This window comes from Eschrichtius robustus, chromosome 3 (genome assembly GCF_028021215.1).
Source record: "Eschrichtius robustus isolate mEscRob2 chromosome 3, mEscRob2.pri, whole genome shotgun sequence".
Classification (NCBI taxonomy): domain Eukaryota; kingdom Metazoa; phylum Chordata; class Mammalia; order Artiodactyla; family Eschrichtiidae; genus Eschrichtius; species Eschrichtius robustus.
In genome coordinates this window covers 6,712,055-6,729,494 of record NC_090826.1, presented here as the reverse complement: position 1 = coordinate 6,729,494, position 17,440 = coordinate 6,712,055, and the positions used below count along the sequence as shown (strand labels likewise).

At 40.8% G+C, this 17,440-nt stretch overlaps 1 protein-coding gene across 4 annotated transcripts in view; it reads left to right on the top strand.

Annotated features, from left to right (window-relative positions):
• Positions 1-17,440, top strand: part of RERE (arginine-glutamic acid dipeptide repeats) — a 419,954-nt gene that overhangs the window by 152,367 nt on the left and 250,147 nt on the right. For all 4 annotated transcript variants that reach the window (XM_068538818.1, XM_068538817.1, XM_068538815.1 and 1 more), the window contains exon 2: positions 8,190-8,658. In XM_068538818.1, the coding sequence (XP_068394919.1) occupies positions 8,334-8,658 (325 nt within the window). In that variant the 5' untranslated portion in view covers positions 8,190-8,333. The remainder of the gene's footprint in view (positions 1-8,189; positions 8,659-17,440) is intronic.

The window sequence follows — 17,440 nt, the reverse complement described above, 5'->3', positions numbered from 1 at the left end:
CATCTTTGGGAATTCCTTACTCTTAACTCCAAATAAAAAGGTTATGTGTTGTTTGTTATTTAATTTTAATTGAGCTGTTGATTGTAACCTGGAGTTTTGCTATCCTGGGTACTTTCCCCACCTTTTGCAGGTAGTATGTTTTGTTGTTATTATGTCTTTTTGGAAGAAATTAAAGTATTTGTCAGAGTCCGCCAATCTTAGTTCTCTGTTTTTTCCCAAAGCTTCTCAAGCAGTTGAGGAAGTGCTGCTCTAAGCATTACACCCACTTGTGGTTAAGGTGCGTTCATTCTTTGCCTCCTCCTGTGTCGATACCACAGAGGCTGCTCTCTGAATTTGACTAATGGGTCCCATCTCGGTTATTTAGGTTGTCTCAATAAGACATGTGTTCCAGGAATGAGTATTTAACATTGACTCTTTAAACTGATTGAGTTTAAATATTTATTAACCCCAAATGCAGAGAATCTTTGGAGGTACATGTGTAACCGTTTGCTTATAAATGGTTGGATTTGTTCAGGTGGGAGAACTTGACACCTGTTTATTTTTACGTGGGAGAACTGCTCTCAGTACCACATCCATTTCAGATAAAGCGCTCTGACCTCTACATGGGTTCCTAGATCCGCTGACCCCATGTTTCAGAATTACCGTGCATCTCTGTCAGTGATTCTCCAGCCTGTTTTGAGGTGTTCTCTGCAGCAGGTTGCTGTTTATGAGTTCTTATCCGGGAGTAACAAGTGTTAGAGTGACATTTCCCTTTCCAGAGCAAAAGTCAGTATATTTTCATTCCCAGGCTGTTGGTATGAAAGGGAACAGGAAAAGAACATTGATTTTACTGAGAAAGCAAGTCGCTCAGCTGTCGCATGCTTCCTGGGTGTTCTGTCGCCTGCCTGGCTGCAGCTGCTTGTCTTGCAGGCGGGGCCCAGCGCAGTGGGTAGCTCACTGAGGTCTTCCACTCTTGGACCATCCCATTTTGTTCCGAAGGGAGAAGGCTAAAGCATTTATTGAGACATAATAAATGTAGAAATGGCAAAGGCAGAAGTTCTTGAGGACCTTGGTTCCTGATTTAGGCTTTCAGAGAGAGTGGATTTGAAAGCAAGCTTGTTGGGAATGGCACTAACGACTCTTGTTGGAAAATATCTCATGCCAGACGGGATGAATGTTTCCCCAAATCCTACTTTCATCTTAAGAGCCTGCAGTAACATCGTTTGCTTAGCAACTGTATTGGCTAACTTGGCTTTTCAGGCTGTGTGATTGAAGGCAGTATAGCTTTGTGGTTAAGAGTATAGGCTCTGAGTCAGCGCCCTGGGTCTAGCACAGAGCTGTGTGATTTGGGTCTACCGAAATACACACTGTGTGAGTTTTGGTCTACTTGCTCAGCCTCGCAGTGCTTGCTTTTGCAGGGAGACTGTACCTAGCAACAGCATCTACTGAATAGAGTTACAGTTAGGATGATCATGTGACCTGGTTTCATGTTTTTCCTGAACAATTGTTAATGTTTTTGCTCTCAGATGTGTCCCAGTTTGGATGATAAATTATATTCTCGCTCTCATTATAGTGAAGATTAAATGAATTAACGTGTAAAATGCTTAGCGCATGTTAAGTGCTCAGTGAGTATTAGCTGCTCTATTATTTTAGGAGCTTCCATTATCCGTTCCCCCCTCTACTTAAGCTTACTTCCTACTAGTTTTACTCTGTATCTGCCATCAAGGACAAGGATTTAATCAATCACTGTTTTTACTGAACTTCCTTGCACCTGGAATGTTTTCTCCTCCTTTTTGCTCCTCCTCATCCTGTTCATGGTTTATAAGCCAGCTCAAGCAGCCCCTCAGTTATTTACTCATGAAATATTTTCTTCCCCAAATAAAAGTCTCATCATAATACCCTCTTGATTGATCCAGCTTATGTGTGAGAGGGAGGGCAGGGAAACGTAATTTATTGCTCGTCTGTATGTGCCAGGCAGTGAGTTAGGATCTGAGAATACAACACAGGGCAAAAAGAGTCAGGGTCAGCCCCTCACGGAGCTTCTAGCTTAGAGGTGGAGGCAGATGTTAATCAAATCACACAAATAAATGTGAAGTTACGGTTGTAGAGAGCATTACAAAGGGATTTAACCTAGTCCTTTTGGACAAGCAAGGACATCTTGAGGAAGTTCCTGTTGAGCTGTGACTGGAAGGAAGAATAGGAGATACCTAGGCCAGGAGAGGAGCTGAGCATCACAACGGAAGGGAAAACACGAGCTCAGTCTTACTCCAGGTGGGAGGGTGTGTGTTCAAGGGACAGAGGGAAGGGCAGTGTGGTTGGGCACAGAGTGTGGGAGGGAGGTGGGGGATGAGGCCAGATGGAAAGATAAGGGCGTTGTAGATCATGGTTAGGGTTTGGGTTTTTAGTTAACAGAAGTGACAGGTCACTGAGTATTTTAAGGTAAGGATTGACATAATCACATTAGCCTTTTGAAAGGAGAGCCCTGGCTGCAGTCTATGAAGAGAATTAAGAGGATTCAGAGGAGTGGATTTGGAGAGAAGCCAATTGAAGTGGTCCAGGAAAGCCACACTGGTAGCTTTTAACTAAGGTTGTGGTGTTGGACGTGTTCTCAAGTAGGTGTGTTTGAGAGAAATTTATAAGGTAACGGTGACATGGTTTGTTGATGATGGGATGAAAGAGAGGAGGCGCTAAACTTAGGTGTCCAGTTTGCATAACAGGATGGGCAGCGGCACCAGTCACGAGAGAGGCCATTTGGGGCCAGGGTGTGCCCTTGTTTTGATATGTTGAGGTACCTTTGAGACATCCAAGAGGAGACTTCAGGTGGGGGCAGTTTTCAGAGGCGTCTGGCTCTGCAGGAGAAGTTTGGTAGACACGTGCATTTGTGGATCGCCTGTGTGGACGTGGTTCCTGGGGCCTGACGGACACATGGGAGATCGACGAGGATGAGGAAGGATGGCTCCGGATAGCGCCTGAAGAGCTCCCCCATTAGCTGGTCCAGTACTAGAGGTGGAGGAACAGTTAAATAGACCCAGGAGATGACAGTGCCAGGAAGGCCAAAGGAAAAGAGCCTTTCCAGAAGGAGGGTGTGTGGTCAGCCCTGTCAGAGGGTGCTGAATGGTCAAATGATAATGAGGACAAAACCTCTAGTGGATTTGATACAGAGAGGAAATTGCGTCAGTAGGAGTTGTTCTAGTGAATATTATACTATAGTCATGGTCCTTGTTGGTTAGTGGAGAAGTTACACAAGTTAACAACAGATACCAGTAGTGGGATCAATGAGGGCCACTTTACAGGCAGGATGGGGAACAGTGAGGGGCTGGACTTTGGGTGGGTCTGGGAACCTTCCTGGAGTTGGGCAGCAGAAATGCCTGAGGGCCCTAAGGGTAAGTAGAGGTTAGCCCGACAAAGGGGAGGGGACAGCTGGACACACAGGAAGGGTGGAGGTGGGGCTGGAGTGGTGAAGGGGCAGTCAGGACAGGAAGGTCTCTGTAATCTTTGAAAAGGATTGGTGGACAATGAATTGTACTGTACGTGGTGAATTGTATGGTGTGTGAATTATATCTCAAGCTGTAAAAAAAAAAAAAAAAAAAAAAAGAAGTGGTGGAGGGTCAGATGCTTGGCTGGCTGTGTTGGAGGACGAATTGGAAGGAAAGCAAAAACAAAATTTTATAGTCACAGAGACCAGTTAGAAGGCAGTTGTGTTAATCTGTGTGAAAGATGATGATGGCTTGAAATAGGCACTTTCTGCTTGAGTTGGAGCAGTGGACAAATTATAGAGTTATTCAGGAGGTGATTGGTAGACCCTGAGAGCTGAGCAAAATGCCTAGTGTGTGATTGGTATTTGACAAACGTAAGCATTCCTTGCTGTGGTTGAATGAGGAAGAATTCATTGGACTTCACTAACTGCATTTGGTGTGAGAGTCAAGCGTCCTCCAGAATCTGGCTTGAGCAACTGAAATGAACAGAACTCAGGGATTGGGGAACTCAGGAGGGAGGAGCAAGTTTTCATCAGTAAGTGGGTTTTACACGATCCAAGAGGAGATATTTTAAAATTTTTACTTCATTTGTAGTCAGTTTTCCATGATTTATTTCTTACTCGTGTAATAGGATTCCCCCTCCTCCCTAGTAGGTAATAAATTCTTGAGGGTAAGGATGATGTTTGGCTACGTTTATATCTTGCATAGCACAATACACTATTGGGCATTATCCGCTGTAGCAGATAATGTAGTCATGACTGATCTAAGTATATATTATTGATAGTTTACATTTATAAAGCACTTTGCAATCTATAAGTGCATTTACATGTATACATATACTTAGTTCTCACAGCAGCTCTGTGAGGTAGCTAGTTATTGTCCCTGTTTTACAGCATTGAAACTGACCCACAGAGGTAGAGTGATCTGCCTAAGGCACTAGCCCTGGCAGTGCCAAGAACTTGGATCTTGGCTTCTGAGCCCAGTCTTCTTGCAGTTCTATCAAGGGCCCAGACCTCCTGGGACTGCTTAAATAGTGACAAGAAATGGTGGCCTTAAATGAGGTGTGGACCCTGAGCATGACTGAAATTTTAGTACTTTATCCAAATCAGTTCTGTTAAGTAGTGTAAGGTGTTTGTAGGTGGTTGTTGGCTTCACTTTGAAGAGGCAGACAGTGTTTGTGTAGAGGGTTAAGTAACCTGAAGTAATAAAGAATAGTTCTGTATCCTCGACTCTGTTAAATGCCTTTGACCCTGATTAGATCACAGCGAAACGAAGCTAGCCTACCAAATTTTATCAAGATAAAACGATGAAGTGCAATCTGATGACTCTGGAAACTAGTGAGAGGACTATACGTTCGGTTTTTAAAAAATCAGTCCTCTTCCGCGTGTCACTCCAGCCCCTCTGGCCTCCCGTGTCTTGAATGTAACTGAATCACTGCTGCCTCTGGACATTTGCACCTACTTTCCCCTCTGCTGGAATGGTCTCGGTGTTTCCTCTGTACTCACTCTTACTTGGGACAAAGCCACCTCAGTGAGGCCTTCCCTGACCATCATTTAAAATTGCAATCCTCTTATACTCCCTTGTCCCCATTGGACTCCCCATGTAAGATCTTTTAATATAGTGTGTGTGTGTGTGTGTGTGTGTGTGTGTGTATCTTTCTCCACTTCCTGGAGCATCAGTTCCACAAGAGCAGGGATGTTTGTATGTGGTTCTCTGCTGTTTTCCCCATACCTAGGGCAGTAACTAGCACACCGCACGTTGTGGGCATTCAGTAGACGTTTGTTCGATGAATAGATGAAGATTGTTTTGAATCTGAAATGTTTTAGATTCGATTATTCCTTTAATTAATTATTAAAGTATCTTTTGCCGTGTTTCCTGTTTAACTGGGTTGAGTAGTGGATTGACAAGATATTTTCAATATTCTTGTCTGTCTTACTGGAGAAAAGTACCTCTTGTTTTGGGGGGAGAGGTTAAAGTGAGTGTGTTTCCTAAAACTGTCTGCAAATTATCAGCAAGGATACATGTAGGAAAGGTTGGCACCTGTGAAGATACAGATTATAACCTGAGCAGCAGGTTGGAATCAGGTCAGATGGGGTTCACCTTTGGGAGACCTGCTTTAGACTCACTGGCAGATGATCTCTTCTTAGTTCTCCTTCTGTGGCCTGAAAAGTGGGAGTGGTGACTTCTGTCTGGTTCACATCACTGAGTTGTAGACAGAGAGAATCTAATGAGATCATGGCAGGGACCTGCTTTGTAAACCCCTTGCTCTTACAAAGATGCTGTTGTATTGTCTACTGTGTAGATCATTTCTAGCGTACTGAAGCGACAGCCACCCTTCTCGGTGCCGTCTGGTTCCTCTCTGGGTCCCTTTCCTCACATGTTGTATTATTGTTGCATGTTGGTCGTTTTATAATGAGGCTCAAAAAATTATGATTAGTGTGGTAAGTACAGAGGAAAAGAATATATCCCCACTGAGCTTTATTTTATAGCCAAATGTAAATGGTAGTTGGATTAACTTTTGCTTTGGATTATCAATATTCTTGGTTATCTGAAGGTTGGATACACACACACACACACGCACACACGCACACACACACACGCGTAGAGGATTTCATTTTGTGGATGCTTTCTCTGTTGATTATTGAATTTTTCTTGCTAACTCTTGGCAGAAACAACTCAAATTTTTTTGTAAATAGAAATACAGTATATGATTTTGTAGGGTGTAATGTTGAATGTACAATTTGGCCTTACTGTTTTTTTTCTTTTAAGTGCTGAAATAATATTTTTACATAATTTTCTGGAGCAGTTATCTTGTTAACCCTAGGGAAAATGAGTTTTTTTCTTGAACTTATCTGAAGTATGTCTGTCCTGAACTGCATCTGAGAGGCTTTCAGCCTAAGCTTTTTGTTCTTTTTAGATTCCCAGGGGGCCTTGGTATGTTTTCAGTGTCAAAGAGGAATGTTTTAACAACTGTATTAGCTGATGGTTTTCTTTCTTGTATGATTGGCTTGTTCAGGCTCTAAACTTAAGCCAGATGGAGAAAGTAATATGTCTCTTTGTGTATTTTCAATTGCTAACACTAGTGGCCTACAGGGACTTGGGAGTTTATTACTGTCTGTTTAGCAGATGATTCATCGAAGCAGAACTTTTGCAGGCACTAGAATAATTTTTCATTTTCTGGAAATATGTTTAGAAAATTGAAATCCTATCTGAAAGTGCATTTCCTATGTAAAAGGAAGCAATTTAGGTTTGTGCTACGTGCTTTCATCCTTCTGACTTTGCTTATAGATTGTTGGCATTATTGCTCCTTCATTGTTCTCTCACCCAAAAGTTGTTGTTAACATTTTTTTAATTTTCCTGAATGCCTAAGGATATTCGAAGTGCTTATGTGGAGGTCTTTTCTGGTATCAAGTTTGACCTAAGAGCTTTGGAGAGAGTATATGATAATTTTTATGGTTTTGGCATGACCAAAGAGAATTTTCTCTGCGTCTGAGGCATGTAATTACAAACTGACTTGTCTGTTGTTGTCTGAGTAAAGAGGACCAATTTTTTGTTTCTTTGCATGTGTTGTTTCCTATCTGGCCCATGTAGCATGAGAAAGAGATGGTTCTCCTATTGATCAGTTGTCTCCTCTTTTTGCATTAGAGCATTGCGGGCAAGGACCACGAGGTGTTCCCTCGTGGTGTCTTTAGTTCTGAACCCCTGGCACATAGATAATGTTTGGTACAGATGTTGAAAAAATGAGATATTGGGAAGGATGATAAAAGATTGCAAAAGATAAATTACTGGTTATTATGACTGTTACAAAACTGACGTGTAAATAAAATAAAAATTTTATTTAAAATTTTTTATAAGAATTGTGTTGGTTTGGAGCTTGGGGTTTACTTTTCTCATTATACATTCTTAAAACCTTCAGACTTTCCTTTTGGGGTTTAGTTCTGGGGAGAAATTTATTAGGGAAACCATTAACAGTGGAAATTTGGAAGAATGTATAAACCACCTAATATTCCCTAAAGTTGGAAGGTTGTTTTTGGAAGCTGTTGTATTTCCTTAAGACAGAGATAATACATCTTTCGAGAAACCGTTTTTCCTGGAAAATAACTAGAGTAGTAAGTAGAGTTGGAAGATGTAAAAAATTGTAATTGAAGGCAAAGGAATCTTGCTTTGAGGTTGTCACTTTTATTTGAGTCAGCTCTTACGTTTATTCTTGAGAGGAGCTCTGGAAATTTGGAGAAGTGGCTAGAAAGAGTCTTCAGAAGATAATGTACTGTGAGACATCCTGAGACATTTTCCAAGGCTATCCAAATTACTTTTTATTTTGCAGGTGGAAATAATTTTAACTACAGGTTCTTTCCCTTTTAAATTAATGTTACGGGTTATGAAGCCCCTTTTGTATACTTGTACCCATTATATGTTTACTAGGGTACACTTTACTTTTTCCTTTAAAAGTTAGAGAAAACAATTTGTATACAGAAAGCATAGTTTACCCTTATGCATTCAGACATTTTTCATTATTGGTGTGATCGAAAATCCCAAACCATATGCTAATTGAGGCCAAAAACTGTTTATATTTAAATTTGATATCACTTGTCCTACCTTTTTTCCTATTGCCGGTGAGAAGTTTTAGTTGCTAAAGCATGAGTAAGTGAGTCATTTAACAGAACGTTATTTTAGGAAGGAAATATGAGAAAATGTTAAAGGAAAATCAATTTCGCTCTCTCTTTCCTCTCCTAGCATTTTTGAAACGTTGGGGTTGTTGGAGTGGTCGGATTTTCCCTGGAATTGAGTGAGAAATTCAGAAGACTGAAGCCCAGGCTTACTGTCTACCTTTCACGGAGGCCCAGCCGTGAGAGGACAGAAGAAGGCACGTGGCGAATCATGACAGCTGATAAAGACAAAGACAAAGAGAAAGAGAAGGACCGGGACCGAGATCGGGACCGAGAGAGAGAGAAGAGAGACAAGGCGAGAGAGAGTGAGAATTCAAGGCCACGCAGGAGCTGTACCTTGGAAGGAGGAGCCAAAAATTACGCTGAGAGCGATCACAGCGAAGATGAGGACAATGACAACAATAGTGCCACCACGGAGGAGTCCACGAAGAAGAGCAAGAAGAAGCCCCCGAAAAAGAAATCTCGTTACGAAAGGACAGACACTGGGGAGATAACGTCTTACATCACGGAGGACGATGTCGTCTACAGACCAGGAGGTGAGGCGCCTTTGGGTCTTTACAGTGTTTGTGGTAGAGAAACGATGTCAGCACGTGGATGCAGGCAGGCGTGGAACCCAGAAGAGTGGGTAGTGGTTTGGGGCAGGAAAACGCCAGGTAGTAAACAGCTGCCAGCTTCGGTCAGCTGGGCCTGCTCGTCCTTCACTGTGCCCGCCTGCGCTCGCCTCCTGTCCCGGCCGGGGTGCCCGTCGTTCTTTCCTTGTCTCCTCCTGCTGCTCTTTCTCGCCCTTCACCACCTGCCCAGTAGCTTTCCTCTTTCCACTTCCTCCTTGCCTTTTGTCTTCAACACAGATTAGGCTGTGTCGAGACCCTGCAGAATGGAGTACACAGTGGGACAAGTAAACCTTAAAATTCTTGGGAACAGGACATTTTACGTTGGCTACAGGAGTGACCAGAACCTGGAAGGCGTTTTTAATGGCCTTCAGACTAAGGTTTATTCCTCCTGATGACCTCCTTTTCCAAAGTATTGATCTTCAGGGTCTCTAATCAGTGATAATAGATGAAGCCAACTAGCCTGCTCTGTTTTCCAGGAAAGGTACTGTGTTCACTCAGTATATTGAGGTTATTATAGCAGTTGTTCAGAGAGAGAGACAGACAGACAGACCCAGCTTTCAGATGAGATTCAGGGAAGCAAGTGATTCAGAACCTGTTGAACACCAGCAGAGCCTTCCTTTTCCATATGACGTATTGTGTGTATTAAGGTCCTTTTCTTACAGAAGTCAGTAAAACTAGCTAAAATCATTTTGTTTGAATTACTGACAGTGCTGAGGAATGATGTGAATTTCATGAGATGTAATTAACAGATGAAAAGCCTTTCAGCTTGATATTTTTCCAGGAACAGGAGATTAAAGAGATTATGTCATTAACCTGGTACAGTTGTTTTGCTGAGGAGTACTGTAACTGTGCTCAACTTCACATGAAGTATCGGATTTTTTCCTCACAAAGGAATTAGTTTTGAATGTCAAAAAATAATCAATATTAGAAATTACACAGATAAGCTTGTATTCGCAACTATGTTTTGGTTAATGATTAACTGAGAAGATATTTTTGCGATATAAAATTATCAAAGTTGAGGTTTGGGGGAAGTTGGAGCTCTGCTATAGAGATTTGGTGATGTGTGGGTTACAGTACTATCAGGATCTTTGATTCAGACTTAGATGTCGGATAGTCAGATTTTCTTAGCCACTGAAGACTTACCACAGATTGCTTGCTATGAACCTGTGTAGTTCTAGATCATGAGAAAGGAACAGAGTAGGTTAACTCCTTTAGATATAGATTACAAGATGATAACTTAAAAATAAGGAAAGATCTTATTTGTTAGCCTTTTCTCTTGATACATAACAATTCAGTGTGGTACCTATACTGTGATCTTTTGGATCACTGTCAAAAGTCTGGCTGCCTTGTGCAGTACTAAATGCCAGCCTTTCTCAGTGGAATGTTACTACTGTGTCAGTGGGGATGCTTCCTCAAAATACTTGTAGTCAGAACATGTGGGAAATGCTGCACGTACTGTCCCTCATGTGAGAGAGTCATAATTAATGACTCTGAGAAGTCCTGCAGTGAAGGAAACCTCTTTAGCGTTGAAAAAAAAAAAAATCTGCCGTTTTTCCCATATATGGGCCTGTGGCATCCTGTTTCTGCTGAGTATCTCCCTAAGAAAAACCATTTTTGAGAAAACTGGTTTGAGAACCGTTGCCCGTTCATACTGCATATTCTACAGGATGAAAGGAAATCCTTCCTGCTTGGTGTTTAGAAGACTCTGTGGGGGAAGGTTGCTAATGGCTTATTTTCAAAACAGCAGGTTCTTGTTTTTGGGAAGAACTGTGTACTCAGGGAGGCAGACATTGCTTCAGTAAATCTGAGGACCTTTGTGAAATGTGAAAAAGATACAGCCTCTCTGGAAGCTAAATATGTTATAAAGGATGTACGACAACCAAAAATGGCTATGAAAGTTTTCTTTGGCGCTCAGAGCATAACTACTTCCTGGGAGGTGCCCCTTGTGCTTGGGTGGCTGACAGCTGCGGCCTGGGGTTTGCATCCTGCCAGGTCCTGCCAGTCTGTAAGAGTAAGTAGGAGTAAGTTAGAGTCTTACTCTTTGGTAAGGAGACTGTTTCTGACCACCTCAGTGGTTTCATTTCTTCTGCGGTTATGCATTCGAAGCTAAATGACTTCTCCAAATAGCTTCTTTCTCAATGGAGGCTTTTAAGATAGTGCCTATTCTTTAGGTTTGTCTAAACTGAAGAATCAGAAGTAGGGTACTGTGGTCAGAATCCCAGCTGGGACTTGATTCTTTTCTTTCCTTCGTCTTTCGTTTTGGTCTTTCTCTTTCTTGGTGCAAAGTACTACAGTAACATCATCTGTTAGTGATGAAAAACCATTATCCTCACCCAGTTGCAGAGATTCTCTGTGGTCAGTTGTATCTCAAGTGTTTCAGTAGGGACTTGATGGGGCATCATAAGGGATTTCTTCAGTGTATTATTATTATCCTCATTTGTTTCTTTAGGATGTAGATCACAAATTAATTTTTTTCTTTTTCCTTTTCTGAGTTGGTTTTAATACTCAAATTAAGTATAAATTATAAATACCCCCCAAAATGTCATTAAGAATGAGCCTAGCAGTGAGTGATACCGTGAGGATAAAAATAGACTTTTATATAACTATGCTTCCTTGTCCTAGGGGGACAGGCCTATGTTCAGATTATTTGGTCTGAGAAGAATGAGGTTTTACTGAGAAATCGGGTATTTAGAATTTGTCACTAGCTAAGGTTTAACCTCATGCCTGGTTACAACCAGTTCTCTTTTGTTCCTGCTCATCATCTCTGGAGTTACCTTTATTTTGCCCTTAGAAGCTCAGCATAATGGACTTTTAGTTGCAGTGCCCATGTTACCTCCTGCCTCGGGGTCTTTGCACCCGCTGTTGCCTCAGGTTAGTGACCCTGCCCCCCCATCCCCAACACACACACAGACATACTTACTTAACTGCTCTCCTTTCTTCATTTCTCCCATTCCAGTGTCATTGCCTTTCCCCTCCCACGTTTTCCAGATTTCCTTAATAGATACTGTCCTGGCATTATGTATCTTTTCTTCTAGCACTTACAACAGTAATAATTTTCTATTTGTTTCTGTTACTATTTTAGGATTAATAACTGTCTCTCTCTTCCATAAAGGCAGCAACTCTGTTTTTGCTTATCACTGAATTCCTGGAATCTACAACAGTGTACACATAGTGTGTATTCCATAATATTTGTTTGCGTGCGTTTGTTTGTTAGTTTTGTTTTTGGCCTCGCCGCTTGGCTTGCGGGATCTTAGTTCCCCGACCAGGGATTGAACCCGGGCCCACGGCAGTGAAAGCGCCAAGTCCTAACCACTGGACCACCAGGGAACTCCCAGTATTTGTTGAATAAATAAGTTTCTGAAAATTTTTTTCAAAAATATATTGACTGATAAATGATGTCAAAGTTAGAATAATGCTTCTGGAAGTCCATCTTGAATCATTTATTTCCCAATGGATGATTTAGCAGACTTGTTATAAACTAAAAACCAAAACAAAAACCTTGTGGAGCTCTGTTTATATCTTGCATCTGTGTCTAATCTGACTTCTTTGTTGTCTGTCAACCGTTACTCTACTTTTGAGATGACTGTCACGGTAACAAATTGATTCATTACACAGCTGTGTGCAGCCAGATTTCCCTTGTGGGCCTCTTTAGCATAGAGTATTGATTTCTAAAGTTTGCTGTGGGTGGCATATAAATTTATCTGCTTTTTTCTTCTTTTCCCTAGCTTTATTGAGATATAATTGACACATGACATTAAACTTAAGATGTATAACATAGTTATTTTATATATGTATATAATACAAAATGATTATACCACAATGAGGTTAATTAATACATCTATTACGACCCATAATTACAGTTTTGTGTGTGTGTGTGGGTGTGCGTGGTGTGAACTTTTGAAATCTATTCTCTTAGCAACTTTCAAATATACACGGCAGTATTCTTGACTATAATCACCGTGCTGTACATTACATCCCCAGAACTTATTCATCTTATAATTGGAAGTTTGTACCCTTTGACTGCCTTCACCCATTTCCCCTACCCCTATCCCCCACCTCCACACCTGTGGCAACCACTAATCTGTTCTCTGTTTCTGAGTTTGGTTTTCTTAGATCCCACATCTAAGTGAGATCATACAGTATTTCTCTGTCTGACTTTTTCACTTAGCATGATACCCTCAGGGTTCATCCATGTTGTTGCAAACGGCAGGATTTCCTTCTTTTTTTTTAGTGGCTGAATAATGTTCTGTTGTATACCTGTGCATTTTCTTTATTCCTTCATCCATCAGTGGACCCTTAGATTGCTTCTGGGTCTTGGCTATTGTAAATAATGCTGCAGTGAACCTAGGGGTACAGATATCTCTTCCAGATAGCGATTTTATTTCCTTCAGATATATACCCAGAGGTGGAATTGCTGGATCAAATGGTAGTCATATTTTTAATTTTTGGAGAAACTCCCATGCTGCTTTCCAATTTACATTCCCACCAATAGGATATTCACTATTTTCAGTTAGATACTGTGATTCCTTTATTCTTGATCAGGTAAAAGAGTCAAAAAATTAAATTCAAATCATTGGGAGATATTATTTCATTTTGGCAGGTCACTTTTGCTTGCTATTTCGATAAGGAAAGTGTTCTTTAAAATGTGCATATTAAGCTGGTTCTCTGTTTTTTGTATTCTGTCATTTCAGCTGATAATTTTTGATTCTCCCATTTACCCTAGACATATTCGTAGAATAAAAGAAATCTCCATCGCATACAAGAGAGGAGGAAAAAAATCCAAGACTCAGAATTTTCAAGTTTGTTATATCTCTGGTTCTTCTGCTTTCATAAACAAAGAGTGAAATTTTTCATGAAGATAAACTTTACTTATAAGTTTGTGGTTTATGAAATCTTAGGTGAAATAAAACATTTCCCCCTTTTATTTGCAAATTTTCCATATTGTTTGGAACTGGGGGTTTGAACTGATAAAGGAAAGGACCTAGAAACTAGAATTGATTTTATATTGAACATTGAGATGTTAATTCCTTTTGATGCAAATGGAATCTAAGCTGGAAAAATCTAAACAAAATGAAACCTGGGGATCTAGTTTGAATTAAAATTACACACCACCCCCCCCCCCCCCATGGACTATTGAAGTTAAAAGGAGACTATTAATCAAAGCATAATATTGAGTGGACACAAAAGAGTATAATACTGTATGATTCCTTTTATATAAAGTTAAAAAACAGGTAAAACTATTCTTTGGTGTTTTGAAGTCAGGATAGCAGTTACACTGATGGGACACTGGTGTCTGGAACAGAGCTTGAAGGGGACTTTCGGGTCTGGTCACGTTCTGTTTTGTGGTGATAGTGCTGGTTACATGGATTTGTTCACTTTGTGAGAATTTATCATGCTTTGCACTTTGCTGTATGTGTGTTATACTTCAATGCAAAATTTACTTAAAAAGAAAAAGGAAAGTTAAAACGTGAAACTTTAAAAACTGTATAGTCTCCCTTTGGTTCAAGTTTCTATTTAAGGAGGGAAGGGAGTTACCAGCATTTTAACAAATGGTCTGTCCTAACATTTAGCTGCTGATTCTTCACTGAGGGGTTGGTCTTTGACCAGTTAAGAGGCTGAATTTGGTTTCAGAGTCTTGATTTTCTGAATAATTGAAAGCTTATCTACTGCAGTCACACAGATAAACATTTCCTTTCTAAAATAAAGGTGAACAAAACTCTGGCTTTTGGTGTTCCAGGACATACATTTTAGGAGAAAATAAAAGCTCATTTGATCTGCAGCTTTCTATCCATGTCTTTTATATGTAGAAGAATTTTAGGTAGAAGTGACATGAAAGTGAAGGTGTCTTCTTGAGGCATTCTTATTTGGGAGGGGGCATGAGTTTTTCTGATGATTGTGAGAATATTTTTTGTGTAACAAGAAACATGAGTTCTGGCATAAAGGAACCTTTAGGGATGATAGTGGTTTGACTTGTTTACAAGTTCATTTGCACTTCATAAACCTAATATTAACCTCCTTAGAGCCTTTCAGTGGATCCCATTTGCTAGTAGGACAAAGTCCAAAATCTTCACATGGCACACCAGACTGTGATATGATTGCCTATCTCCACAGTCATCTTTAGATTTTTTTTAATCTGGGAAGAAGCACAGTGAGGCAGTGCATGAGTTTGCAAGGGCTGTCATAATAAAGTACCACAAACTGAGTAGCTTAAACAACAGAAATCTGTTGTCTCACAGTTTTGTAGGCTACAAGTTCGAGATCAAGGCCTCGGTAGGGTCATGCTCCTGCTGAAGGTGCAAGGGAAGAATCTGTCTATTCCAGGCCTCTCCTAGCTTCTGATAGTTCCTGGACTTGTGCTAGCATAACTGCAGACTTCACATGGCATTCTCTTTGTGTGCCTGTTTTTGTGTCTCACCAAATTTCTCCTTTTTGTACAGACATCAGTCATTGGAGTAGGGCCCTACCTCATTCTAACTAGTTACGTCTGCAGTGATTGGTTTTCCAAGGAAGGACACATTTTGAGGCACTGAGGGTTAGGACTTGAATGTATGAATTTTGGGGAGATGCAGTTCAACCCGTAACAGGCAGGAAGAGCTTTGTTGCTACGTGGACTCAGGTTTGAGTGACCCAAGGTTTAATGACCACTTCAGCTCTCTTAGTTGTGTGTCCTTGGAATAGTTGTGAAAATGTATTTCTTACTTTTAATCACTATAATGTGTACTTTTAGTTGTGGATTGCATTAATTTTTATTTTTTCTGTTTTGAAATTTTATTTCAACTTTTCCCAAGCCTCAAGAAATGATTGCCTTTTAATTTTAAGTGTTTATTAGGAAATTATTCAAATTCTAAATATATGTAAAAGAAAAAATTTTAGCACATAAAAAGTTACTACTTTATGAGGGTAGAAGAAACAAGAGGAACTTCTAAAATTATTCGAACCAAAAGAATGGAAGGTGGTAGAGTTTTGAGACTAGTTAACCATATCTTTTTCTATTTCATAAGGAAAGGGTCCTTAAGTACAGTGAGACATGTCCTCTAGACGCTTGCCAGAGCGCCTGGGGTTGGCCACAGGTGGGCGTCCCATGAGAGTTGGTTAGAAATGCACAGTCTCAGGTTCCACCTCAGACCTGCTGAGTCAGAATTTTTGTTTTCAAAAGGTAATTTAAATACACATTAAAATTTGAGAATCACTAATGTAGACCAGCGCTTCCCGGTCTTTTTCAAGTTAATGCACAAATATAAAATGAGCACATTGCCTTGAGGGTTGAGAGGACCAGCATCCCAGCATACCTGTCACTTATTTACAGCAGAGTGGAATTTAGGCAGATCCAAAAAAGGGAGAAAAAGAAGATACTCTTTCATGGCTAGAGTTGCTGTGTGTGTGTGTGTGTGTTTTTTTTGTTTTAAATTTTATTTATTTATTTATTTATTTATGGCTGTGTTGGGTCTTTGTTGCTGTGCGCGGGCTTTCTCTAGTTGCGGCGAGCGGGGGCTACTCTCGGTTGCGGTGCGCGGGCTTCTCATCGCGGTGGCTTCTCTTGTTGCAGAGCACGGGCTCTAGAGCACAGGCTCAGTCGTGGCACATGGGCCTAGTTGCTCCGCAGCATGTGGGATCTTCCCGGACCAGGGCTCGAGCCCGTGTCCCCTGTGTTGGCAGGCGGATTCTTAACCCCTGCGCCACCAGGGAATCCCCCATGGCTTGAGATTTTGATGTAAAATGCAGCATATGTAGTTCAGGAGGAATAGAGGTGGCTGTAGAATTAAATTGTGACCAGTCAACTGGGAAAGATTTGGATCTTCTAAAGTGCCTGATTGCAAAAGGAACTGTGAACTTGGGTGCACATAGACAGATGTGAGGGAGAGAGGGAGCTGTAATCATGGATAACTAACCGTTTTTAAAACACCTGCTCGTTTCCAGTACTGGGCTTGCTTTACACGTGTTGTTTCTAGTCCCCAAAGTCTCTACACAAATCAGTCATTGTTTCCCTGTAGTACATATGGGGACAGAGAGGCCACACAGCTAGTTTGTAAGACCGCACGGGCCTGGGAGAATTGGTTAAAGCCAAGAATGGATGGACATTTGCAAAAACTACCGAAGATAATAAAAATAATAAACACACTTACGGTGAAAGATAAAGAAGGGATAGGCCCATTTCTTAGAAAATGCAAATGAAATAATTACTTGGCTCTTCTTCTTTCTCCTACTCCTAGTTACATCTTGCCTGCTTCTGAAAATTGTTGCTCTCTCACTTGCTAGACACATATAAAGAATTGTTAAAAAGGTAAATGCATAACAATTACGGGAAGTATGCTGAGTGGGGCGAGGTAAATATTCTGTTGTAGAATATTTAGGCTACTGTTGAAACCTTACCCCAGCAACTGAAAGGGAGATACATGGTTTATGTGACTAATAAATGTGAGCATATTGTATTCATTCAAGTTTTTTTAATGCATTCAAGTTTTTTTAATGCAAGCTGGGGAACATTGGCCACATCACACACAAAAATAATTTGTTGGTAGAATAACACACAGAATGGGTGGAAACCTGCCTGATCAAGGGAAGTTCCGATTCTGGGTCAGCAGAAACTACTGACCATTCCATCTGGGTGCTACCACTGGAATAGGCGTCCTTCAGCATTTTCCTGTCTTGCTGTCACTCAGCTCCAGTCACAGTCTCAGAAGAGTAAATTTGGTTGGTGAAGCTTGAA